The sequence below is a fragment of the Oncorhynchus kisutch genome, unplaced genomic scaffold, assembly GCF_002021735.2.
Source record: "Oncorhynchus kisutch isolate 150728-3 unplaced genomic scaffold, Okis_V2 Okis07a-Okis12b_hom, whole genome shotgun sequence".
NCBI lineage: Eukaryota > Metazoa > Chordata > Actinopteri > Salmoniformes > Salmonidae > Oncorhynchus > Oncorhynchus kisutch.
In genome coordinates this window covers 2,211,352-2,237,325 of record NW_022261984.1, presented here as the reverse complement: position 1 = coordinate 2,237,325, position 25,974 = coordinate 2,211,352, and the positions used below count along the sequence as shown (strand labels likewise).

Here is a 25,974-nt window from a genome sequence, read left to right as displayed (position 1 = left end):
AGCCCTTCATACATCAGCTGATATCTCAAAGTGCTGTACAGAAACCCAGCCTAAAACCCCAAACAGCAAGCAATGCAGGTGTAGAAGCACGGTGGCTAGGAAAAACTCCCTAGAAAGGCCAATACCTAGGAAGAAACCTAGAGAGGAACCAGGCTATGTGGGGTGGCCAGTCCTCTTCTGGCTGTGCCGGGTGGAGATTATAACAGAACATGGCCAAGATGTTCAAATGTTCATAAATGACCAGCATGGTCGAATAATAATAAGGCAGAACAGTTGAAACTAGAGCAGCAGCACAGTCAGGTGGAAGTTGAAACTGGAGCAGCAGCATGGCCAGGTGGACTGGGGACAGCAAGGAGTCATCATGTCAGGTAGTCCTGGGGCATGGTCCTAGGGCTCAGGTCCTCCGAGAGAGAGAAAGAAAGAGAGAAGGAGAGAATTAGAGAACGCACACTTAGATTCACACAGGACACCGAATAGGACAGGAGAAGTACTCCAGATATAACAAACTGACCCCAGCCCCCCGACACATAAACTACTGCAGCATAAATACTGGAGGCTGAGAGGGGGAATAGGACTTCAATGCCCACTTTGAGACAAGCAACACTGAAGCATGCATGAGAGCACCAGCTGTTCCGGACGACTGTATGATCACGTTCTCCATAGTCAATGTGAGTAAGACCTTTAAACAGGTCAACATTCACAAGGCCGCAGGGCCAGACAGATTTCCAGGACATGTACTCCAAGCATGCGCTGACCAACTGGCAAGTGTCTTCACTGACATTTTCAACCTGTCCCTGACCGAGTCTGTAATACCAACATGTTTCAAGCAGACCACCATAGTCCCTTTGCCTAAGAACACTAAGGTAACCAACCTAATACACAGGAAACATGCTGAATCTAACAACCCACTTTTCTCCCCTGAGGGCTTGTTGGTGTGTGCCATTTAGTTTATGGCAGTTTTTTGGGTAGTGGGCATGCTTCAGAACTGAGCTAATCTGGGCAGTGTGGTTCCAAGTATTATTGGCTAGCGGTGTTAGCCGTGCGATGTTAGCATAAGGCTCCAAAGCCCCTGGTGAGACAGGGTCGCTGGCCCAGGATGTATTTGGGCCGTGGTGTATCCAGTCCGGTGTGGCCCTAACCTGATCTGGGCCCACCAACACAGCATGAGGGACTGGGACTGTGGCACTGACAGGGAGAGAATGAGGGATGGAGGGAATGAGGAAGGAAATGTATTTTGGAGAGAGTGAGGGATGGAGGGAATGAGGAAGGAAATATTATTTTGTAGTATTTTAGTAAAATAGTATTTTGAATATGCGCTAGAAGGATTTGAGCGGTTTGTTTTTCCATTGCAGAGCCAAACAAACAGAATTTACAATTTGGTTCGATCGCATTCAGGTTGACAAATAAACCTCTATGATATATTGTTTCGGGTTTTCTTGCCGCCAAAGCTTTAAAATGACTCTAGGTTTTTCACACTTGGATTGGAAGCCTGATAGGAGGCGGCGCTCCTAGTGGCCGGAGACTTTGATGCAGGGAAACACAAATCCGATTGACCTAATTTCTACCAGCATGTTACATGTGCAACCAGTTTAAAAAAATTCTAGACCGCCTTTAATCAACACACAGAGACACGTACAAAGCTCACCCTCGCTCTTCATTTGGCAAATCTGACCATAACTATCCACCTGATACCTGCCTACAAGCAAAAACTAAAGCAGGAAGTACCATTGACTCGCTCAATACGGAAGTAGTCAGGACTGGAATATGTTCAGAGATTCTTCCGATGGCATTGAGGAGTACAACACATCAGTCACCGGCTTCATCAATAAGTTATTTGATGACGTCGTCCCCACAGTGACCGTACATACATACCCTAACCAGAAGCCAAGGATTACAAGCAACATCCTAACTGAGCTAAAGGGTAAAGCTGCTGCTTTCAAGGAGCAGGACTCTAACCCGGACGCTAACAAGAAATCCCGCTGTGCCCTCAGACAAACCATCAAACAGGCAAAGCGTCAGTACAGGACTAAGATTGAATCCTACTGCACCAGCTCCGACACTAGTCGGATGTGCAGGGCTTGCAAACTATTACGGACTACAAAGGGAAGCACAGACGCGAGCTGCCCAGTGACATGAGTGGACCAGACAAACTAAAGTCAAATCAAATCAAATCAAATTTATTTATATAGCCCTTCATACATCAGCTGATATCTCAAAGTGCTGTACAGAAACCCAGCCTAAAACCCCAAACAGCAAGCAATGCAGGTGTAGAAGCACGGTGGCTAGGAAAAACTCCCTAGAAAGGCCAATACCTAGGAAGAAACCTAGAGAGGAACCAGGCTATGTGGGGTGGCCAGTCCTCTTCTGGCTGTGCCGGGTGGAGATTATAACAGAACATGGCCAAGATGTTCAAATGTTCATAAATGACCAGCATGGTCGAATAATAATAAGGCAGAACAGTTGAAACTAGAGCAGCAGCACAGTCAGGTGGAAGTTGAAACTGGAGCAGCAGCATGGCCAGGTGGACTGGGGACAGCAAGGAGTCATCATGTCAGGTAGTCCTGGGGCATGGTCCTAGGGCTCAGGTCCTCCGAGAGAGAGAAAGAAAGAGAGAAGGAGAGAATTAGAGAACGCACACTTAGATTCACACAGGACACCGAATAGGACAGGAGAAGTACTCCAGATATAACAAACTGACCCCAGCCCCCCGACACATAAACTACTGCAGCATAAATACTGGAGGCTGAGAGGGGGAATAGGACTTCAATGCCCACTTTGAGACAAGCAACACTGAAGCATGCATGAGAGCACCAGCTGTTCCGGACGACTGTATGATCACGTTCTCCATAGTCAATGTGAGTAAGACCTTTAAACAGGTCAACATTCACAAGGCCGCAGGGCCAGACAGATTTCCAGGACATGTACTCCAAGCATGCGCTGACCAACTGGCAAGTGTCTTCACTGACATTTTCAACCTGTCCCTGACCGAGTCTGTAATACCAACATGTTTCAAGCAGACCACCATAGTCCCTTTGCCTAAGAACACTAAGGTAACCAACCTAAATGACAACCAACCTGTAGCACTCACGTCTGCAGCCATTAATAAGTGCTTTGAAAGGCTGGTCATGGTTCACAGCAACACCATTATCCCAGAAACCATAGACCCACTCCAATTTGCATACTGCCCCAACAGATCCACAGATGATGCAATCTATATTGCCCTCCACTCTGCCCATTACCACCTGGACAAAAGGAACACCTACGTGAGAAGGCTGTTAATTGATTACAGCTCAGCGTTCAACACCATAGTACCCTCAAAGCTCATTACTAAGGACCCTGGGACAACTGGATCCTGGACTTCCTGACGGGCCGCCCCCAGTTGGTAAGGTTAGGTAACATCACATCTGCTATGCAGATCCTCAACACAGGGTCCCTCCCTCCTGTACTCCCTGTTCACCCATGACTGCATTGCCAAGCAACATCATCATTAAGTTTGCCGACGACACAACAGTGGTAGGCCTGATCACCGACAACGATGAGACAGCCTATAGGTAGGTCAGAGACCTGTCAGTGTGGTGTGTGGTGCCAGGATAACAACCTCTCCCTCAATGTGATTAAGACAAAGGAGAGCACTCCCCCATTCTCATCGACTGGGCTGTAGTGGAGCATGTTGAGAGCTTCAAGTTCCTTGGTGTCCACATCACCAATAAACTGTCAAGGTCCAAACACACCAAGACAGTCGTGAAGAGGGCAAGACAACGCCTATTCCCCCTCAAGAGACTGAAAAGATTTGGCATGGGTCCTCAGATCCTCAAAAAGTCCAACAGGCTTCTTAACATCTTCTACCCCAGGCCATAAGACTCATGAAAAGCTAACCAAATGGCTACTCTGACTATTTGCTTTGAACCCCCCATTTTTATCTATGTTACTTTACCTATACCTGCATGTACAGATCCAACAATGTGCCCCTGCACATCGACTCAGTACCACCTGTATATCGCCTCGATATTCTTATTTTATTGTTGCTCTTTTATTATTATAATTTTTTGTTGTAAATCTTTGTCTTAACTCATCTTTTTCTTAAAACTGCATTGTTGGTTAGGGGCTTGTAACTAAGCGTTTCACGGTAATGTCTTGTTGTCTTCGGCGCATGTGACAAATACAATTGATTTGATTTTGATTAGATTTTATATGTGGTCGAGGTCAACCATTTATAACAGTCGATTTGATCAGTCATATAGGTCAATGTAAAGCCTCTTCATTCTCTCTTTGTTTCTCAATAACAGATCAATTATCATGGTCATAATTCAGCAACATTATGACAGTTAACACACACACACACTCCGTATACTTTACAAGGCCCCATGCAGGAAACATGACGCCGCTGTACAGATGTAGGATCTTAACTTGATCACTCTTTTGTTGCTAAGAATTTTCCCTGCGCAGCAGGAAATGCGAACTTGTAGTGTATTTGAGTTTTATAAAGGCTTCTGTTTGTGATTTTCACTTTGAAATTTCAGACTTGATTTGCCGTGATGAAAAACCCCTACAAAAATGTCCATTAATTATAATCCACATAATAATTAATATTTCCTGTTCCTGCAGGATTATTTTACTGCTGTAGCAAACTGGCACAAATTAAGATCCTTCATCTGTAATGGTGATGTCTCGTGGACAGACACATGTAACATAACTGGTATTATAGACAGACTGTGGGTTGCCACAAGGAACTTCTTGGTGACGTCATTGATCATTTGGACAAATCACAATTTCGCAGGTGTTTGCATCTTTCAGAAGGGGATACTAGGTCCGTGTTCGCATCTTTCAGAAGGGGATACTAGGTCCTTGTTCTCATCTTTCAGAAGGGGATACTAGGTCCGTGTTCGCATCTTTCAGAAGGGGATACTAGGTCCTTGTTCTCATCTTTCAGAAGGGGATACTAGGTCCGTGTTCTCATCTTTCAGAAGGGGATATTAGGTCCGTGTTCTCATCTTTCAGAAGGGGATACTAGGTCCGTGTTCTCATCTTTCAGAAGGGGATACTAGGTCCGTGTTCTCATCTTTCAGAAGGGGATACTAGGTCCGTGTTCTCATCTTTCAGAAGGGGATACTAGGTCCGTGTTCTCATCATTCAGAAGGGGATACTAGGTCCGTGTTGGCATCTTTCAGAAGGGGATACTAGGTCCGTGTTCTCATCTTTCAGAAGGGGATACTAGGTCCGTGTTCTCATCTTTCAGAAGGGGATACTAGGTCCGTGTTCTCATCTTTCAGAAGGGGATACTAGGTCCATGTTATCATCTTTCAGAAGGGGATACTAGGTCCGTGTTCTCATCTTTCAGAAGTGGATACTAGGTCCATGTTCTCATCTTTCAGAAGGGGATACTAGGTCCATGTTCTCATCTTTCAGAAGGGGATACTAGGTCCGTGTTCTCATCTTTCAGAAGGGGATACTAGGTCTGTGACTTTCAGAGAGGTTGGAGGAGCTACCGTGATGCTTCAGCTCTTGGTTCGAGTTTCCTTTCCAACATGTCTCCCTCCTGAACTTCATCAAGCCTCTGATGCAATCCTGCTTGATCTTTGTTCTGTGTTTCCGAGATGACTCCGATTATTGTAAGACAGGTTTGTGCTGTAGCTATTGATGTCACAGTCCTATTGACAGACAGCCTCGATGGACCTTGGTCCCGATCTCCTTTGAAAAATATATTTTTTTATCTCAATGAAACAAACCTGGTAAAATATACAGTATATTTTTAAATGTCTTGAAGATACCTGGTGCTGCAGCAGACTGACTGCATGTTCCTTGTGGTGTGTTCCAAGAGTGTGCTGTGCTGTCATCCTCTCTCTCCGCACCATGAGGGATGAGCCGAGGCCTGCTCGCCAACACGGACTCTTCTAATTGTCCCCTCAGGGAGCTAATGCTATTCCAGCTTCCTCCGAGGAGTCATTTTCCTCTCTTTATCAATCACTAATTTCTCTCGCTCTCTCTCTCTCTCTGTCTCTTTATCACCCCTGACACAATACTTTCAGCTGACAGGCACTGAAATGGAACAAAACACAAATTGTAAGTTTCCATTGTAAAACGTTGCGTGCCCTAGTGAACACGACCCTGACTAAAGCTTTGTGGAAAAACCTTCTCGTTAGCCATTTGTCAGTTTGTCTATATTCATTGCTTGGTTTTCTGAGGGTCCAAACACTTTCGGGCACTTTTTGATTTTTAAAAGTAATTCGTTGTCAGTGTTTTGATTTTAGAGTGGCTTCTTTCTTTGGCCACATGGCTGACATCAGCCCTCTGCGGTATACAACCTACTGTAAAGAACAGAGGAAATAGTTCAATACTATTCTACCATATAGTTCAAGACTTCACACTTCAAAGACTTCATACAAATGATTCAGTGAAGTAATCGACGCTGGGTGGTCAAGAAACGGTGGTTATGTGCGAGCACACACGACCTTTGGGCGTCGTGCGTATTACCCACAACACCCCGCGACTCCACAATATTAAAAAGATACCAGGAAAAAAGGCATCTTCCAACTTCAGAAGTGACCCATAAAAGTGAAACAAAATAATCTGAGAAAACATTTAGTTCCCGGGAGAAGCCTGAGACTCTAAATGTTTTATTCAGACCAGGCCAAGGGGTATGTGGCACCGGATCGCGACCCATGTAGAAATAGGCCCCCGTTTAACATTTAACAAGCTTTCCAGAGTGATGGAACGTCGAAGGAGGCGACTTGGCCTTCAGGAGAAGGGAATGAAACGGAATATTAATTCACATCATCACCAGAGATCAAATCCCGCGCCCAGATCTTCTTCTTCCCAAAATGCTGCGAGCCCTTTCAGACGTCGCCAAATATATAGATGGAGAGAAGGTAGAAATGCCTCTATTGTATAGATCATTGAAAAGTTCATGCAGAATCCATTTCTTTGGATTCTGATTCGGATGGCAGATTTGAGTTGAGTTGATTTGTGCGTCTCGTACCTTATCTTGGTCCTAGGAGCACATTATTATACTAGGATCTGTGAGGAATGAGACTTTATTAAGAGCAAATAGATGGGCTGGTAAGCTACTTCTTTTGACAGCTGTAGATATGACTAATCATCATGTCAACGATGGTATCCGAGACTGGGATGTACTGTAAAAATGTTTTTATGAGTTTCCACTGACTCAGACTTCATATTTTTCGTGAATTCACTAAATTGGCACAACTTGCAATACTGTTGTATTCACACTGTTCCACTTCCATAGAAATCTGCTGGTAGCAGACTTACTTAGTCAACCGTGGCCAAACGAAGTGCAGCCAATCAAATCACGGCATGACTAAGCCAGAAGTCATGGCAGCTGTCGGCATGGTTACGAGGGCCACGCCACAACTACACCAGGCAGTTGATTAGTCGAATAAACAAAGCCTTTTTCATGTCTTTAATCGTTCTGACACTCTACAGAGGCTTTGGTGCACCTTCACTTACACACACACACACACACACACACACACACACACACACAGGTTTTAGTATTCACTGAGCATCACAGGTTACGGTTGTTCAACTCACTGAAATTAAGAGACATTTAATTAATTAATGGCAGCAAATTGACATTACACTGGTGTCTGGCCTGGTTTTATCTTGGTCCCCATCAGTACCTAATGACATTTCCATGTATGTCACACGGCCTGGGGAAAATGGCATGGCTCGCTTCCTGTTTTTACAGAGGCAGTGGGATGGTCTCCGTCTGCACGGCGCTACCAAGGCAAATACTAAAGGTGACCGCACTGATTGAGGGAAGAAGAGGGGGGTAGAGGGAGGATACAGGAAGGTAGAGGGGGGTAGAGGGAGGATACAGGGACGTAGAGGGAGGATACAGGGAGTATACAGGGACGTAGAGGGAGGATACAGGGGGGATACAGGAAGGTAGAGGGAGGTAGAAGAGGGGGGTAGAGGGAGGATACAGGGACGTAGAGGGAGGATACAGGGACGTAGAGGGAGGATACAGGGACGTAGAGGGAGGATACAGGGAGGTAGAGGGAGGATACAGGGAGGATACAGGGACGTAGAGGGAGGATACAGGGAGGATACAAGAAGGTAGAGGGAGGATACAGGGAGGATACAGGAAGGTAGAGGGAGGTAGAAGAGGGGGGTAGAGGGAGGATACAGGAAGGTAGAGGGAGGTAGAAGAGGGGGGTAGAGGGAGGATACAGGGAGGTAGATGGAGGATACAGGGACATAAAGGGAGGAAGAGGAGGGTAGAGGGAGGTACAGGGAGGATAGAGGGATGTAGAGGGAGGTAGTGGGAGGATAGAGGGAGGTAGTGGGAGGATAGAGGGAGGTAGTGGGAGGATAGAGGGAGGTAGTGGGAGAATAGAGGGAGGTAGTGGGAGGTAGTGGGAGTAAGAAGGAAGATACAGGGATGATAGAGGGAGGTACAGGGAGGATAGAGGGAGGTAGTGGGAGAATAGAGTGAGGTAGTGGGAGGTTAGAGGGACGTAGAGGGAGGTAGTGGGAGGTAGAAGGACGTAGAGGGAGGTAGAAGGACGTAGAGGGAGGTAGAGGGAGGATAGAGGGACGTAGTGGGAGGATAGAGGGACGTAGAGGGAGGTAGTGGGAGGATAGAGGGAGAAGGTGGGGGGTAGAGGGAGGTTAGAGAGACGTAGAGGAAGGTAGTGGGAGGGATAGAGGAAGGTAGAGGGAGGATACAGGGAGGTAGAGGGAGGATACAGGGAGGTAGAGGGAGGATACAGGGAGGTAGAGGGAGGATACAGGAAGGTAGAGGGAGGATACAGGAAGGTAGAGGGAGGATACAGGAAGGTAGAGGGAGGATACAGGAAGGTAGAGGGAGGATACAGGAAGGTAGGGGGAGGATACAGGAAGGTAGGGGGAGGATACAGGAAGGTAGGGGGAGGATACAGGGAGGTAGAGGGAGGATACAGGGAGGTAGAGGGAGGATACAGGGACATAAAGGGAGGAAGAGGAGGGTAGAGGGAGGTACATGGAGGATAGAGGGAGGTAGAGGGAGGATACAGGGAGGTAGTGGGAGGATAGAGGGATGTAGAGGGAGGTAGTGGGAGGATAGAGGGACATAGAGGGAGGATCAGGAAGTCAGGACCCATCAGGAAGTCCAGAACCTAGTTGCACAGGGCGGGGTCGACACCCAAGGTCTCAAGCTTAATGATGAGTTTGGAGGGTACTATGGTGTTGAATGCTGAGCTGTAGTCAATGAACAGTATTCTTATGTAGGTATTCCTCTTGTCCAGATGGGATAGGGCAGTGTGCAGTGTGATGGCGAGATAGAGGCAGGATAGAGGGGGATACAGAGAGGATAGAGGGAGGATAGAGGCAGGATAGAGGTAGGATAGAGGGGGGATACAGAGAGAGATAGATGGAGGATACAGGGAGGATAGAGGGAGGATACAGAGAGGATACAGGAAGGAAGAGGGAGGATAGAGGGAGGATAGAGGTGGGATACAGAGAGGATACAGGGAGGATACAGGGAGGTAGAGGGAGGTAGAGGGAGGATAGAGGGGGTATACAGAGAGGATACAGGGATGTAGAGGGACGAAGAGGGAGGATAGAGGGAGGATAGAGGTAGGATAGAGGGGGGATACAGAGAGGATAGAGGGAGGATAGAGGGGGGATAGATGGAGGATACAGAGAGGATAGATGGAGGATACAGAGAGGATACAGAGAGGATACAGGAAAGATAGAGGGAGGATAGAGGTAGGATAGAGGGGGATGCAGAGAGGATAGATGGAGGATACAGAGAGGATACAGGGAAGATAGAGGGAATATACAGAGAGGATACAGGGAGGTAAAGGGACGAAGAGGGAGGATAGAGGGAGGATAGAGGTGGGATACAGAGAGGATAGAGGGAGGATACAGAGAGGATAGAGGGAGGATACAGAGATGATACAGGGAGGATACAGGGAGGTAGAGGGAGGATAGAGGGAGGATAGAGGGGGGATACAGAGAGAATACAGGGAGGTGGAGGGACGAAGAGGGAGGATAGAGGCAGGATAGAGGTAGGATAGAGGGGGCATACAGAGAGGATAGAGGGAGTATAGAGGGGGGATACAGAGAGGATAGAGGGGGGATACAGAGAGGATAGAGGGAGGATACAGAGAGGATAGAGGGAGCTAGAGGGACGAAGAGGGAGGATAGATGGAGGATACAGAGAGGATAGAGGGAGCTAGAGGGACGAAGAGGGACGAAGAGGGAGGATAGATGGAGGATACAGAGAGGATAGAGGGAGGATAGAGGGGGATACAGAGAGGATAGAGGGAGGATACAGAGAGGATAGAGGGAGGATACAGATAGGATAGAGGGAGGATACAGATAGGATAGAGGGATGTAGAGGGACAAAGAGGGACGATACAGGGAGGATACAGGGAGGATAGAGGGACGAAGAGGGACGATAGAGGGAGGATACAGAGAGGATAGAGATGGGATACAGAGAGGATAGAGGGAGGATACAGAGAGGATAGAGGGAGGATACAGAGAGGATACAGGAAGGTTACAGGGAGGATACAGGGAGGTTCGAGGGAGAATAGAGGGAGGATACAGGGTGGATACAGAGAGGATAGAGGGAGGATACAGAGAGGATACAGGAAGGTTAGAGGGAGGATACAGATAGGATAGAGGGAGGATAGAGGGAGGATACAGAGAGGATACAGGAAGGTTAGAGGGAGGATACAGAGAGGATACAGGGAGGTTAGAGGGAGAATAGAGGGGGGATACAGGGAGGATACAGGGAGGATAGAGGGGGGATACAGAGAGAGATAGATGGAGGATACAGAGAGGATACAGGGCGGATAGAGGGAGGATAGAGGGGGGATACAGAGAGGATAGAGGCAGGATAGAGGGGGGATACAGAGAGAGATAGATGAAGGATACAGAGAGGATAGAGGGAGGATACAGAGAGGATACAGAGAGGATAGAGGGAGGATAGAGGGAGGATAGAGGGAGGATAGAGGGAGGATACAGAGAGGATACAGGGAGGATACAGAGGGGATAGAGGGAGGATACAGAGCAGATACAGAGAGGATACAGGAAGGTTAGAGGGAGGATACAGAGAGGTAGAGGGAGGTGTGCTACCTTTAGAGTTGAGTTCAGTGTTCAGTGATTCAGGGCTCTCTCTCTCTCTCTCTATCTTTCTGTCTACATTGTTGGGAGCTGTCGCAGTCTTAGTGAAGTAGAATTCACATCAGTTTAGTGTTTGCAGGCCCTGCGACTTCGGAACCGACCCCACTAAAGTAGTATACAGTGTATCCAGATATGCCTATAACGCGTGTACCGAAATTCATTTGATTACCAACTCATGATCTTTCATGTTGAATCATATAAAAATGTTATCAACAGATTTCACTGCATTATTATTGCATCAACATTGCACTGCATCAATTATGATGTTCTCCTCACACCACACAGTACAGCTCCGCATTCACACAGAAAAGGGAAAAGGACATGGAGAGAGAAGGAAAGGGCAAGAGAGAGGGAGAGAGAGCACATTAGACTTTCCTGTTTCGCGTTATATGAAACATCTCTGCCATTAAACGTCAGCAAAGAGAATTGGCGGAGATGTCTCGAGCAAGTAAATGTGCCAAAAAAATGTATCACCCCAAAGATCAATGGACAGGCAAAAAGATGCAAATGAAAGCCTCACTCTGGAGTCTGGAGAGTGTGACAAGAAACACGACACTCCCTCATCTCCTTTAGAAACTCAGCGGATGCGAGAATTCAGTTTGAACTAGCTCCAGCTTCGTTTAGGGAATTGACGATACATAATTCAATGGAACCAGAGACAAAATGAAAAGAAGTAACAAAATGGTGGGGGACGGACAAATAACACTTGTGTAATCAGCGGCAAGCAAAGAGAAAACACCCGATTGATCGCAGGCCAGTGGAATGACAAGTCGGGCTCCAGAGGGATATAGTGGCTGTTTAATCACTGTGAACGGTTAAGTCATCTATAGCTGTGACCGACAGACTAGTTCTGTGCATTTTAGTCAGACATGTTTGATACAGGATACGTTGACCAAGTCCCAGAGATAGGAAGAGAGAGGGATGAATTGGAAATGTCTTGGATGCCTTGGTTGACCCTGTAGTTAAGTCCCAGAGATAGGAAGAGAGAGGGATGAATTGGAAACGTCTTGGATTCCTTGGTTGACCCTGTAGTTAAGTCCCAGAGATAGGAATAGAGAGGGATGAACTGGAAATGTCTTGGATGCCTTGATTGACCCTATAGTTAAGTCCCAGAGATAGGAATAGAGAGGGATGAACTGGAAATGTCTTGGATTCCTTGGTTGACCCTGTAGTTAAGTCCCAGAGATAGGAATAGAGAGGGATGAACTGGAAATGTCTTGGATGCCTTGATTGACCCTATAGTTAAGTCCCAGAGATAGGAATAGAGAGGGATGAACTGGAAATGTATTGGATTCCTTGATTGACCCTATAGTTAAGTCCCAGAGATAGGAATAGAGAGGGATGAACTGGAAATGTATTGGATTCCTTGATTGACCCTATAGTTAAGTCCCAGAGATAGGAATAGAGAGGGATGAACTGGAAATGTCTTGGATTCCTTGATTGACCCTATAGTTAAGTCCCAGAGATAGGAATAGAGAGGGATGAACTGGAAATGTCTTGGATGCCTTGATTGACCCTATAGTTAAGTCCCAGAGATAGGAATAGAGAGGGATGAACTGGAAAAGTCTTGGATGCCTTGATTGACCCTATAGTTAAGTCCCAGAGATAGGAATAGAGAGGGATGAATTGGAAAAGTCTTGGATGCCTTGATTGACCCTATAGTTAAGTCATGCTTTTTTAATGAGAGCAGAGATCCTGTTAGGCCACAGAGACTATATAAATAGTCATTGATCATTGATTATATTTGTATGATGGAGACAGAGCTACATCTCTGATGTGGCTTGTCAAGAAGAATCCCAAGACTAAACCCTTATTTTGTTTGTCTTGCCTTTTAAGTGGCCAATAATGGATATAAATCCAAACTAGTCGAACATACGGTGCATTTGGAAAGTATTCAGACCCCTTGACTTGTTCCACATTTAAATGTCTAAAAACCCTGTTTTTGCTTTGTCATTATGGGGTAATGAGTATAGATTGATGAGGGAAAAAAGGTATTTCATCCATTTTAGAATAAGTCTGTAACGTAACAAAATGTGGACAAAATCAAGAGGGGTCTGAATACTTTCTGAATGCACTGTATAACTGCCCAGCTCAGATTGGGTGTTTATTACATAAATCACTATCCACAAGCTTAATTTTGAACCTTCGCTCTGGGGTAAAATAAAACCTTTGAGCAAATTTAAAATGAAATTATATTTGTGGTATTTTGGTGTCATTGCCATACTCTTGTATGTTGGTGTGATGAGTGACATTACCTGAGACCTGCCTAGTCTGAAGCTTAGCAGTCCAACGCAGTCTTGTGGCCCGTAGGAGACCCGAGTTCAAACCCAGTCAGTGACAGTTGTAAAGCACAGACGTCACTGGTACCCTGTGTCGTTAACCCTCAGCAGAGTCCACTCTGCTGTGACACACACACACACACCACTCCGCCGTGACACACACACCACTCTGCCGTGACACACACACACACACACACTCACACACACACACACTCACACACCACTCTGCCGTGACACACACACACACACACACTCACACACCACTCTGCCGTGACCTCATTTAAGTTCTGTTCTCCCCTGGACAGATTGGACTGGCTGACCCCGGCCCCTCTAAGTCCTTTTAAATCCAAGGGGGTCAGGGTGAGTGACAGAAGCGGGTAATATGTGTTATTCATGTCTTATTACTATGTTATAAGCGTGTTAATATGGTGTAATAACTGCCAGGGAACACAGACAGACAGACAGAGCAAAGACAGGGCTGAGGAAACTGAAATCACACCAAAGCCCTTCGTTTAGAAGGACCGGGGTTTATTTACACAGTACAGGCTGTCTGGCCCTGCCTGGAGGCCTGAGAGATGGACTGGCCCTCTGATCAATAATCTATTAGTGGAGAGACATGCCTCTGAAGGCCCCAGACAGACTCACACACACCTATATACACACTGTATGTCTGTGTGAGTACAATTGTGTGTGTGTGTGTGTGTGTGTGTGTGTGTGTGTGTGTGTGTGTGTGTGTGTGTGTGTGTGTGTGTGTGTGTGTGTGTGTGTGTGTGTGCATACCTGTGTTTGTTCATGTCCATGTTTAATGTCTGCATGTCTTTGTACATATGTTGACAGCAATTGTGTATGCATGAAGCGTGTGCTGCGTTTGTGTTCTTGCATGTCTCTATTCTCTGTGTGTGTGTGTGTGTGTGTGTGTGTGCTTGCGTGCGTGCGTGCGTGTGTGTGTGTGTGTGCGTGCGTGTGTGTGTGTGTGCTTGCGTGCGTGCGTGCGTGCGTGCGTGCGTGTGCGTGCGTGTGTGTGTGTGTGTGTGCGTGTGCGTGGCTAGGTACTGCTCTGTTTCAGTTGTCGTGAGCAGCCTAGCTGTTTGGAGAAGGAGGTGCTTTCTGTACCCTGGAGTGCCATGGATACAGGGACCTTTGAAATGTTTTTTTTTTCTTGGTAAATTTGATTGGTGGATTCAAATAAAGTATTTAAAATGTGTGTGTGTGACAGCACGGTGATTGAGTAGCAGCAGGAGTGAAGGGGATAATGGAGGTGATGGAAGGAGTATCAGAGGTGGGCGCTCTGCATCACATGGTCTCGTCTCAAAGGATGTTGGGATACGCAGGGTGCAAACAAGGTGGACTACAGAAGAGAGCAGAGGTCTCACTGTATGTGTGTGTGTGTGTGAGGGGGGGGGGGGGGGGGTCTGTGTGTGTGCATCTGTATGTCTCTGAGTGTCTTTCTGTGTGTGTGTGATACATTGCATGAGGATGTTCTGTCTCCCGTTTGTCTCCACATTCATACAAACAGGTCTGGATTGTCCTCCAGTGATGATAAGGGTTTAGCATTGTTGAAGGACGTCTCTAGAATGTGATGTGGTAAAAGGTTGGGGACAGCTTGTGGAGCGCTGTAGCCTAGCAGGTAGAGCATTGGGCCAGTAACCAAAAGGTTGGGGACAGCTCGTGGAGTGCTGTAGCCTAGCAGGTAGAGCATTGGGCCAGTAACCAAAAGGTTGGGGACAGCTCGTGGAATGCTGTAGCCTAGCAGGTAGAGCATTGGGCCAGTAATCCAAAAGGTTGGGGACAGCTCGTGGAGTGTTGTAGCCTAGCAGGTAGAGCATTGGGCCAGTAACCAAAAGGTCTCTGGTTTGAATACCCGAGCTGACAAGGTGAAAAATCGATCAATGTTCCCTTGAGCAAGGCACTTAACCCTAATCTCCGTACTACTATGGCCGACCCTGTAAAACAACACATTTCACTGGACCTATCCAGAGTTTATGTGACAACAGAACATGATTTAGTTGAAGTAGTTTGTGTGATCCATTAATAGACATGAATCAGGTGTAAATATACTGCTGCTATATGTCAGGGTGTCCATTGTGTACCGGTAGGGTTGATGTTAGAGGTTCTTAGTTACAGTAAAAGTTGAAATATTTAGTTGGCTCTTGTCAAGTACAAAGCTGTCTCATAATGCATATTGTCTTATACTGTAAGTTGTCTCATACCATATGTAGCTATTAGAAGCTCTTGAAGTGTTGTGGCTGAAGACCGGCTTATGAGGAGCTTGGCTACAGGTCTGCGTTCTGGAGTTCTCTGTGCGTTCTGTTTGCTTGGTGAAAGGCACACGCTGTCGGACACGCGCAGGCACGAACGCATGGACGCACACACACACTGTCCTGGTCAGGCAGAGTAAAACAGTCAAACTGTGAAGTAGTCAGGTAGAGCTGCAGAGAATGGTGATGACTATACTCACTATTTCTGATTCCTAAACAAATGTTCTCCAGGTTGAACCTCAGCGGTGCGTCTTCTTCTCCAGGGCCAGATTTATTTGCTGCTTGGCAGGCCCGGAGGGGGGGGGGGGGTAAGGCAGATCCATCGCCCCGATAAGATACTCTGCTGGGGAAAAGACAAATGGTGCCCGGAGGCACACTGTTATGCCTCATGTCCACCAGATGCATCAAACTCTTTGCGTTCCGGGGGAAGTCATTAATTGTCAGTGGAGCAGTCGGCAACACTACGTTCTGTGAACCGCACATTGCTTTACGGGGAGGAGGTACAAACAGGGGTACAAACAGGGGTACAACCAGAGGTACAAACAGAGGTACAAACAGGGGTACAAACAGAGGTACAAACAGGGGTACAAACAGGGGTACAACCAGAGGTACAAACAGGGGTACAAACAGGGGTACAAACAGAGGTACAAACAGAGGTACACACAGAGGTACAAACAGGGGTACAAACAGAGGTACAAACAGAGGTACAAACAGAGGTACCACAGAGGTACAAACAGGGGTACAAACAGGGGTACAAACAGGGGTACACACAGAGGTACAAACAGAGGTACACACAGAGGTACACACAGAGGTACAAACAGAGGTACAAACAGAGGTACAACCAGAGGTACAAACAGAGGTACACCCAGAGGTACAACCAGAGGTACACACAGAGGTACAACCAGAGGTACAACCAGAGGTACAAACAGAGGTACAAACAGGGGTACAACCAGAGGTACAACCAGAGGTACAACCAGAGGTACACACAGAGGTACACACAGAGGTACAGACACAGAGCCAACGTCAAGTACGGAACATACCGGTGTTACATCCTGTAAAACAAAACTCATATCATCTGGTGGACATAAGGCAGGACACCGGCTCATCCGTCCTCTATATCAATCAATCAAATTTATTTATAAAGCCCTTTTTACGTCTGCCGATGTCACAAAGTGCTTAAACAGAAACCCAGCCTAAAACCCCAAACAGCAAGCGATGCAGATGTAGAAGCACGTACATTACTGTTGTTGTGGTATGCCCCCGAGGGATCCATTCTTTCACACGTTGAATGAATCATTTTGGTTTTGTCTATTTTGTCCTGAGACTCACTAAAACCCACCTGGCGCTGGTTGCGGAAAGCGGATGTAATCGTAGCGGGAAACACTATTGCGGCACCTGCCAATGGAATAATGTGTGTCGGAAAGGGGAGCGGAGAATTGAAAATTATGTCCAGAATGCCTAAGCAACACCACATTGGTGAACACCATTGCTTGTTAACCCCTCTAGTAAAGCGTTATGAGGGCCACCGAAAGCGTTGCACGTTTTCTTTCTTTTCTTCTCATTCATTCGCCTACTAAATGTACACACTTCAGAGGGTTAAATTCAGACACCGGGGTCTTCAGAGAGTCCTGTGGAGGGATGTCGTATTTATCCTCCACCAGCTGCATTGCTATTCACAGCAGCAAAGCTGAAAGACCGATAAGACCCTACCGATCCAACCCTGCACTCTTCCGCTTATTACCCCACTAATTAAATTCAGCTTTCTGACGTGCGTCCGCCTATACAAACGACCAAAGTGAAGGGAATCTATTGACTGTCTAATTATTCTTAGTACAGTGGAACTTGAATTTGGCCATGAATGGACTTGAAGAGCCAACCCAGGCTTAGACTAGAGAGGCTTCTGGGTAATTGCCCGAAATACAAACACTTTGAATATAAGATGCAACCGAAATCAGAATGCCTTTAAAGGACAGGATTGAAGGCGGAAGAGATTGAATAATTGGAAGGTTCTTTGAAAGAGGGATTATAAGGTTACATGGATGTCTGTTTACCAGATAAAAATTAATATATGTTTGTTAATCAGCATTTGGGCTCTGAGGCTTCCCTCAAATCCACAGAGAATTTAATTGTAATTATTTAGGATATGCTCTTTTCCACAGTGACTTCAAATCACACACAATTGAACATAGGCTACAGTGGCTGAGCCTTGGGGCGATGAGTCCATGGAAGAATTCATGGCCCAGTGTTTTCACGCATAGCAAAGTCCTATCAATTGAAACTGTGTGGAGAACAATACTAAATCCCATCATACGCACCATTGCAAATAATTCATTCCAAGAGCGGGGTATTCACCAATTAGGTGAGGCGAAATGATTTGGTGAATGCTACCGCCGAGCCGGTCCACGGCATTCTAAAATTAGAGCCAAGCAGGTGTGATTTATTAAAGTTTTGGCCTGCCGTCATAAACAGGAGAAAACAATGAAAATGGGGATAATGAATCGCAGGTGGCAGAATGGGGAAAAAATCTATCTGTCTCTCTCTCTCTCTCTCTCTCTCTCTCTCGCTCTCTCTCTCAATCGGATCAGCAACTCTCTCCCAATTTAACAGGATATTCTCATTTGAATTCACGCCCGAACAGCGGCATATTAATTTGGGGAAATCAACAGAAAAATTGGGTCACCTGCAGTTTATTCATTCCCCTACGTTTTTCATTATAGAGAGAGAGACCTGCTTCTCAGAATGCATTTAATGAATTCATCTTAGTCTGGGCATCGTGGGTAGTCTTTTATTTGTATTTTTTTCCTGAGGAAGATTTCTGTCTGTAATAAAGCCCTTTTGTTGGCTGAGCCTGGCTCCCCAGCGGGTGGGCCTATGCCCTCGCTGCACCCCTGCCCAGTCATGTGAAATCCATAGATTAGGGCCTAATGCATTTATTTCAATTGACTGATTCCCTTATATGAACTGTAACTCAGTAAAATCTTTGACATTTTTGCAAGTTATTTTTGCTCAGTATAGAAACGAAATTGGTTCCTTAAAGAACCCTATATGGAATCCAAGGGTTCTATATGGAACCAATTTTGGTTCAGTGAAGAAGAAGTATGTAAAGATGACTACTGGTCACCTTGGTGTTCCAGGCCTACTACATTGCAGATGTTGCACTGCATCAGCCAATGGTTGCGTGCCATCTCCTCGACAGTCGAGCATCAGTTTGCTTTATCATATGATGTGGTTATCTGATATGTGAAACACCCATCCAGACGTTGTTAGATCTGGCGTGCATCTGCAATGTAGTCAGCCTGGAACAGGTCGAGTCTTGGATTAGGGGTCTTTGGCCAATCAATGACCTTTCCTCGTCTCTGGGTAGAAATCGACCTGACAGTGTGTTGTGGCCCACACCTCTACACACATGCGGGTATAAAAAACACTGTCCGGACAGTTTGCATTTGGACCTTGACTTGGAATCAGTAAGTAGTGGCGAGGTGAGAGTTGTTCCTCTGACCGTGACGACGGAGGCTCAAAGCACAGACAGTTATTTGAATGAATTCTCCTAAGTTAGGCCAAGCGGCAGGACGGCGCAGGACACCGGCAGGACACCGGCAGGACGGCGCAGGACACCGGCAGGACGGCGCAGGACACCGGCAGGACGGCGCAGGACACCGGCAGGACGGCGCTAAGTGAACTCCACCCTGCGGTGTGTGTTTGAGACTATGACTATGGGTGCCAAGCTGCTCTAAATAAACCCTGTTTGACTCTTACCACAACCCCCCTCTTTTGTTTTCGAGATTCAAATGATGACGTCATGTTTTGCACCGTGCCAGTTTCAAAGTCTCTTGTTTCAGGGTTTTTCATAGCTAGGACCAGGAGTTTTACCTGACTACATTTATAGCTTGTAACGAGGGGTCAGTAGTTTTACCTGGTCAGGTCACATGGTCCAATCGATAGCACTTCTACAAAAGCTCTTCCTACGTTTCCTCTTGACCTTGGGAGGCGACTTCATCACAAAGGGCCAGATTTCATGTATGTACTGTATGTGGGGTGTATAGGGAGGGTGGAGGAGGGAGGAACTAACAGGAACAAAAGAGAGCGCTCTGGGAGAGAGGTATCGGCACCTGGCACACTTCTAAAGGGCCAGAACCTCAGACATCTAAATCCCTTCAACTGAGCCCCAGTGTCTAAGTGTGTGTGTGTGTGTGTGTGTGTGTGTGTGTGTGTGTGTGTGTGTGTGTGTGTGTGTGTGTGTGTGTGTGTGTGTGTGTGTGCGTTTCTAACGGTGTTTGTGCTCTTCACCAATCAAACAGATTGCACAGAGACTCAAATGAACTCTGACCTGCAGTCAAGCTCACTAAGCCAGTCTCAGGCCACAACCCTGGGCCCTCAACTTTTAGGGCAATATTTAGCTGGCTTAATATAAGCCTGTGACTTTTCAGAGGATCCTCACCACTGACTTTACAACTTTTAGAATGGTCTATGCTATCAGGGATTCTTGGGACGTCCCAACTCTGACGTTACCCCATTGACGTTGACATTTGAAATGGTTAAGGTAAGGGTTAATGTCAGGGTTAAAGTAAAGGTTAAGATTAGGTAAGGGTTATGGTTAAGGTTTGGGGTAAGGGTAAGGGTAGGGGTTAAGGCTAGGGTTTAGGGCATGGATGTCTCAAGGATCCCGGATAGCACTACCCAATTTAGTTGGCTTAATATAAACCTGTGACTTCACGGAGTGGCTGAGACATTTGCATTTGAACGAAAGGGTGGAGTGTATTGACAGACTGTGTGCTGCAGCAATTGAATTACTGATCATATCAGGACCATTCAATAGAGTTTAGATGACTCCTTGGTGTAAACACGTGGGTTTATTTAGTGACTGCCTGGGTTTTCCTTTGTGTTCTACCTTTGTATAGGGATTCTCTACAATTGCTTCCGGCAATGGCCATGGGAGTGATTCATGTTAATGAATCACTCAATGGAGTCATCCTGAGGAAATGATATCAACATTTACGGCAACCCAATCTTAGTCACTAATTCTCCATTTTAAGTCTGAAGATGTATTCGTACTCATCGTTGAAGGTCATGAAAAACATATTCAATTTCAATCCTCATTTCAACAGACTTTTGACTTTAAGCTTTCTACTACGTTCCACTGTTGTGTGCATTATTCGCTCTCTGTTCAAAGCCTAAATGTTCTAGGAATGAGTGAGTCACAATCACGGCATGTTGGACTGAGAGGGATGAACGTATTGATAGAGGACCGTCTGCAGACAGACAGACAGACAGACAGACAGACAGGCAGACAGACAGACAGACAGGCAGACAGACAGACAGACGCTGTTATTGTCAGATACACCAGACAGATAACAGTGATATATGTTGTTTTACAGGGTCAGACATAGTAATACATGCCCCTGGAGCATTTTAGGGTTAAGTGCCTTGCTCAAGGGCACATCAATATATTTTCATCACCTTTCTGGCTTGGATATTTGAACCTTGCGGTTACTGGCCCAACACACTAGACTCCCTGCCACCCTACAGAGAGAGAAGGAGGTGGAAGGGGAAGGTATTCTGTATGGTTTGGCATGTAAAGTGCCTGTTAGGGGTTTATTAAGCAGCAGCATGAGTGACTGACTCGTCCTTGACCCCGAACAGTGCCGGTACATTTATTGTGAAGATTATCCATTGTTGCTGTAGCCACTTGCTCTAGCGGTTTGCTCTCTCTCTCTCTCACTCTCTCTCTCTCTCTCTCTCTCTCTCTCTCTCTCTCTCTCTCTCTCCAGGACAATCCTCTGATCCTGCAGTCAGACAGGAATGTGACGGTGAACGCAAGAAACAACCTTGGTCAGCTAACAGGACAGCTCACTGTGGGTGAGTCAGCCTCCGCCGCCACCAGCTGGCCACACACACGTACACACACCCGTCCCACACACACCCGCATTCACACACACACATACAAACACACGCGCCCCCACACACACACACGAACAAGCACACACACACACTAACACACACACACGAACAAGCACACACACACACTAACACACACAGATTACCTGGACTCTTGAACAAAGTAGCCCATCTTGGGTAGTTGTGTTCCAAGAAGTGGAACCCCAAGACAGCAGGGCCTCAGAAACCCCCGGGCTGGGGAGAACCCGACCAAGCGCATGATGGGGCTTCCGTTAACTGTCCCCGCCCCCTGGGCCACAACGCATGGTGCCTCACTGACTGACTGACTTGCTGGCTCCAACACATCGTTCTGGGGGAGTTCTGAATTGTTCCGGAAGTCCGGAACAGAATTCCCTCCTCTCCTCCTGTCAGAGATTCCAGAAGGATTCCAAGGGTCTCTGAAGGAGCTCTGAGTCAGCATGTTGACGACACTCACACACTTTCTAGTCAGGAGGAAAGGGGCTTTCGGAGGGAGACTGTGCACACGTTTTACTGGACTTGGATATGGCCATGATTGATTGGGAAACTGGTATCCGGAAGGGACTCATACATAGCAGTAACACTGGCAGACTAGTGGACCCACAGGAGAGAGAGAGAGACTCAACCTTCTTAGATGGCTATCATTGTACTTATCAGCTTAGTGGTCTCTGGTCCAAGGAGATAAGGGTACCTGGTGAGACCAGTATGACCCTCCGTCTGTGAACTGGCTAGTGATAACATTCATCTTCCAATAGGAGAACAGTGTGGTACTTTGGAGTTCTACTCCACATCCTGATCGTCCCATCCACAGTTTCCTCTCTCTCTCTCTCTCTCTCTCTCTCTCTCTCTCTCTCTCTCTCTGTATGTCTCTCTCTCTAATTTACTCTCTCTCTCTCTCTCTCTCTCTCTCTCTCTCTGTATGTCTCTCTCTCTCTCTCTCTCTCTCTCTCTCGCTCTCTCTCTCTCTAATTTACTCTCTTTCTCTCTCTCTCTCTCTCTCTCTCTCTCTCTAATTTACTCTCTCTCTCTGTATGTCTCTGTGTCTCCTTGTCTCTGTGTCTCTGTCTGTCTGTCTGTCTCTAATTTACTGTCTGTCTGTCTCTGTCTGTCTGTCTGTCTGTCTGTCTGTCGGTCTCTCTCTCTCTCTCTCTCTCTCTCTCTCTGTAATTTACTCTCTCTCTGTAATTTACTCTCTCTCTGTCTCTGTCGGTCGGTCTGACGCTCTCTCTCTCTCTGTAATTTACTCTCTCTCTGTAATTTACTCTCTCTCTGTCTCTGTCGGTCGGTCTGACGCTCTCTCTCTCTCTTTAATTTACTCTCTCTCTCTCTCTCTCTCTCTCTCTCTCTCTCTCTGTCTCTCTCTCTGTCTGTCTGTTTGTCTCTCTCTCTCTGTATTTCAAAGTTCCTCTGTCCATAAGCTAAGATAAATTATATTACAGTCAATTATGAGACACACTTTGAAATCATGGCTGACGTGCTCTGATCATAAGGTCCTTGGAGGAGACACGCACACACAGTTCACCTTGGTGCTATTAGGGCATTGGAACTCCAGCCAACGACACACACACACACACACACACACACACACACACACACACACACACACACACACACACACACACACACACACACACACACACACACACACACACACACACACACACACACCTTATTCCCCTCCCTCAGCCAGTTGCTAAAGGCCATGAAGTTACCCCGTGGCACAGAGGAACAGACAGGGCCGTCACTGAGCCTTGAGCTCTCTGTTTTACTCTCCCTCCCTCCCTGTCTCTCTCCCTGTCTCCCTCCCTGTCTCCCTGTCTCCCTCCCTCCCTGTCTCCCTCCCTCCTTCCTCTCTATTCCTGTCACCTCGTTAATTTGAGTGAGGACCTGTCATGGCCCATATCCGAATCAGGGCTCGTAAAAATGAAAAGTGAACTTGGCCCACTGAAAGTAGGCTTTTGGCCCCCCTTTCTGACACCAAAATGCTATTTGTCCTCCTCTCCATGTAGGCATTGCTTTTAACCACAGATCTAGGATCAGCTTAGCCTCTCTAAATCCTTAACAATCAGAAGTGAAGAAAAACTGAAAACTGTCCTTGGATCAATCTACAGCAGCAATCTCCTAGTCCTGTGTCCTCCTTCCCCCCTCGGAGAGAGAATAACATCATGAGAGTATTTTCTGGACGTGGTGCCCAGCTGCTCGGAGGACAGCGAGGGCGAACGGGAACGTCTGTTGTCTTTTTTTGTTGTTGGGGTGTGTCATTGACTTTTCATTTGTATAAGTGTATTCTGGGTAATAAATGGCTTTCTCACTTTGCTGGAAGATTTCATTACGACCGTGGCAGGAGACAGGCGCCCAAAACTGGCGACGGGGGCCAAAATGCATTTTTGGGAAAGACAGCGCATAAGGGCGTATGTGACTGTGAGTGTGTGACAACAACGTCACAGGGATCACTCTCACCCGCCACGCTGCCAATTCTAGAAGTGACTTTCACCGTCCAGCCGAACACTCTATCCAAAACACTGCTTTAATACCCTTTCCTCTCCTTGTCCCTTTCCTAGAAGAAATGGACTTCAAACCTTAAACTGGCAAACTCCCCTATGACTTTGTAATGAGCTTCTAAACTTCGGGCTTCATTTTTGTCCCGTTATCTTCTCCTGCTCAGTAATTATTTTCTCTTTTATCTCGGAGGAATCGTTCCACTCATTTTTTTTCTCCAGCTGCTGTATCATATGGAATGGATTAAGGCAGGGTGGGAGTGGGAGATGTTCTGGGATTACCACACAGGACTTTGGGGTAAAGAGATGAGGCACTCTGATTGGATCCCCGCTCTGTCACCCATTCTTAGCGTCCAATAGGAACAGGTGTTGAAAGCTCTACTTCCTTGTTATTTTGGTATTTGCTCTTACTTGCTATTAAACAATTTGGTATGTACTCAAAGTCTAACTTGCCCTTGAGTCATTCTGGGTAAGAGACAGCTTCAGTGACAAGAATATGAATTATACATTTGATCATGTCTGCTATGCCTGTACGGGGCACAGGGCCGTCTTTCCCTGTGGCTACTACCGACCGGTTGGAACTGTTCTTCACAGGTGGCATATAAAAGAGGATGAACTAGCAGTGCATATGCTTTGTGACGCGAGATCATTCTCAATGAGAACATATTTGCTATAGGTATATTGGGACGTGTTAGAATAGAATCTGTCCATTTTTATGAAGGAAGTACTCATTTTGCTTTGTTCCCATCAATGTCATGCCGGTTATTGATGTGTATGTACAGATGACACCGCAGGCCTCCGTGTTTACAGACAGCCATGAAGAGTGTGTGATTAAATCCACCTTTTAGCAGCGTCTCTTCTTTGCCTCCTTCGTCTCCCTGACCGAAAAGATTCTCTTGATTAATGTGTCGGTTGAAACCACACTTTTTCCCTTTTTTCTCCCGCGCTCTTTATTAATGAGTGTAATCTTATTTAGATACATAATTTGTGTACGTTTGTCCATAAATCATGTGTAGTTTTTCTAACTTGGGGTAAAAGTTGCTGCGCGCTGCAGTTTTCTGACTGCTTCACTCCACGGCTCTTTAGTTTTTCAAAAAGCACCTTCAAAGAGTCGAAAGGTCTTCTTCCAGGAGACTCCGCTCTCTGACTGATTTCAGCACTTCAAAAAGAGACCAGCGATGACCTCGTTGTTTCGCAGAGTTGCATCACCTTCTTCAGTGTTTACTTTTGAAAGTCCAAATTAATTCAGCATTTCTCAGCCCTCGTTCAAAGGGGCCGTGACGAACTAGCTCGACGAGTTCCCGTGACCAACTAACTCGACGAGTTCAAAACTTCAACTTTTTCCTTCAGACTTTATATTTTGACAGGAAAAAATGACTCCAGACTTTGTTGTCTCTTCCCCCATTCCCTCTACTTTGTATTTGACAGGTCAAAATGGCACCAAACAGGGATTGCCCCTTCCCTCTTTGTGGTTCTCCCCAAACCCCCAAACTGCCCTCGTTCCAGACTGACTACAAAGCAGTCATCTGCTTTCTCACGGCGCCTGGATGTTGAACATATTCACTCAACACATTATATCCTATAGCTATGTGATGCCTGACAGTCGTTGACGTGGCACTCAGCCTTTGGTTGGTGCAATGTCACGTCTGCAATGTCACGTCAGCAATGTCACGTCTGCAATGTCACGTCTGCAATGTCACGTCTGCAATGTCGCGTCTGCAATGTCGCGTCTGCAATGTCGCGTCTGCAATGTCGCGTCTGCAATGTCACGTCTGCAATGTCGCGTCTGCAATGTCGTGACATTGGAACCCTATCTCTGATTGAACAAGTGACATTTCCTGCGTGTTCAATATCACCACAGAGGATCATCCTTCATCCTTCTCTAATCACAGGAAA

General features: G+C 46.5%; 1 protein-coding gene across 1 annotated transcript in view; it reads left to right on the top strand.

Annotated features, from left to right (window-relative positions):
- sgcz (sarcoglycan zeta) overlaps positions 1-25,974 on the top strand; it is a 315,374-nt gene that overhangs the window by 225,839 nt on the left and 63,561 nt on the right. Inside the window, exon 4 of the mRNA XM_031814950.1 lies at positions 21,436-21,523. Coding sequence (XP_031670810.1) covers positions 21,436-21,523 — 88 coding nt within the window. The remainder of the gene's footprint in view (positions 1-21,435; positions 21,524-25,974) is intronic.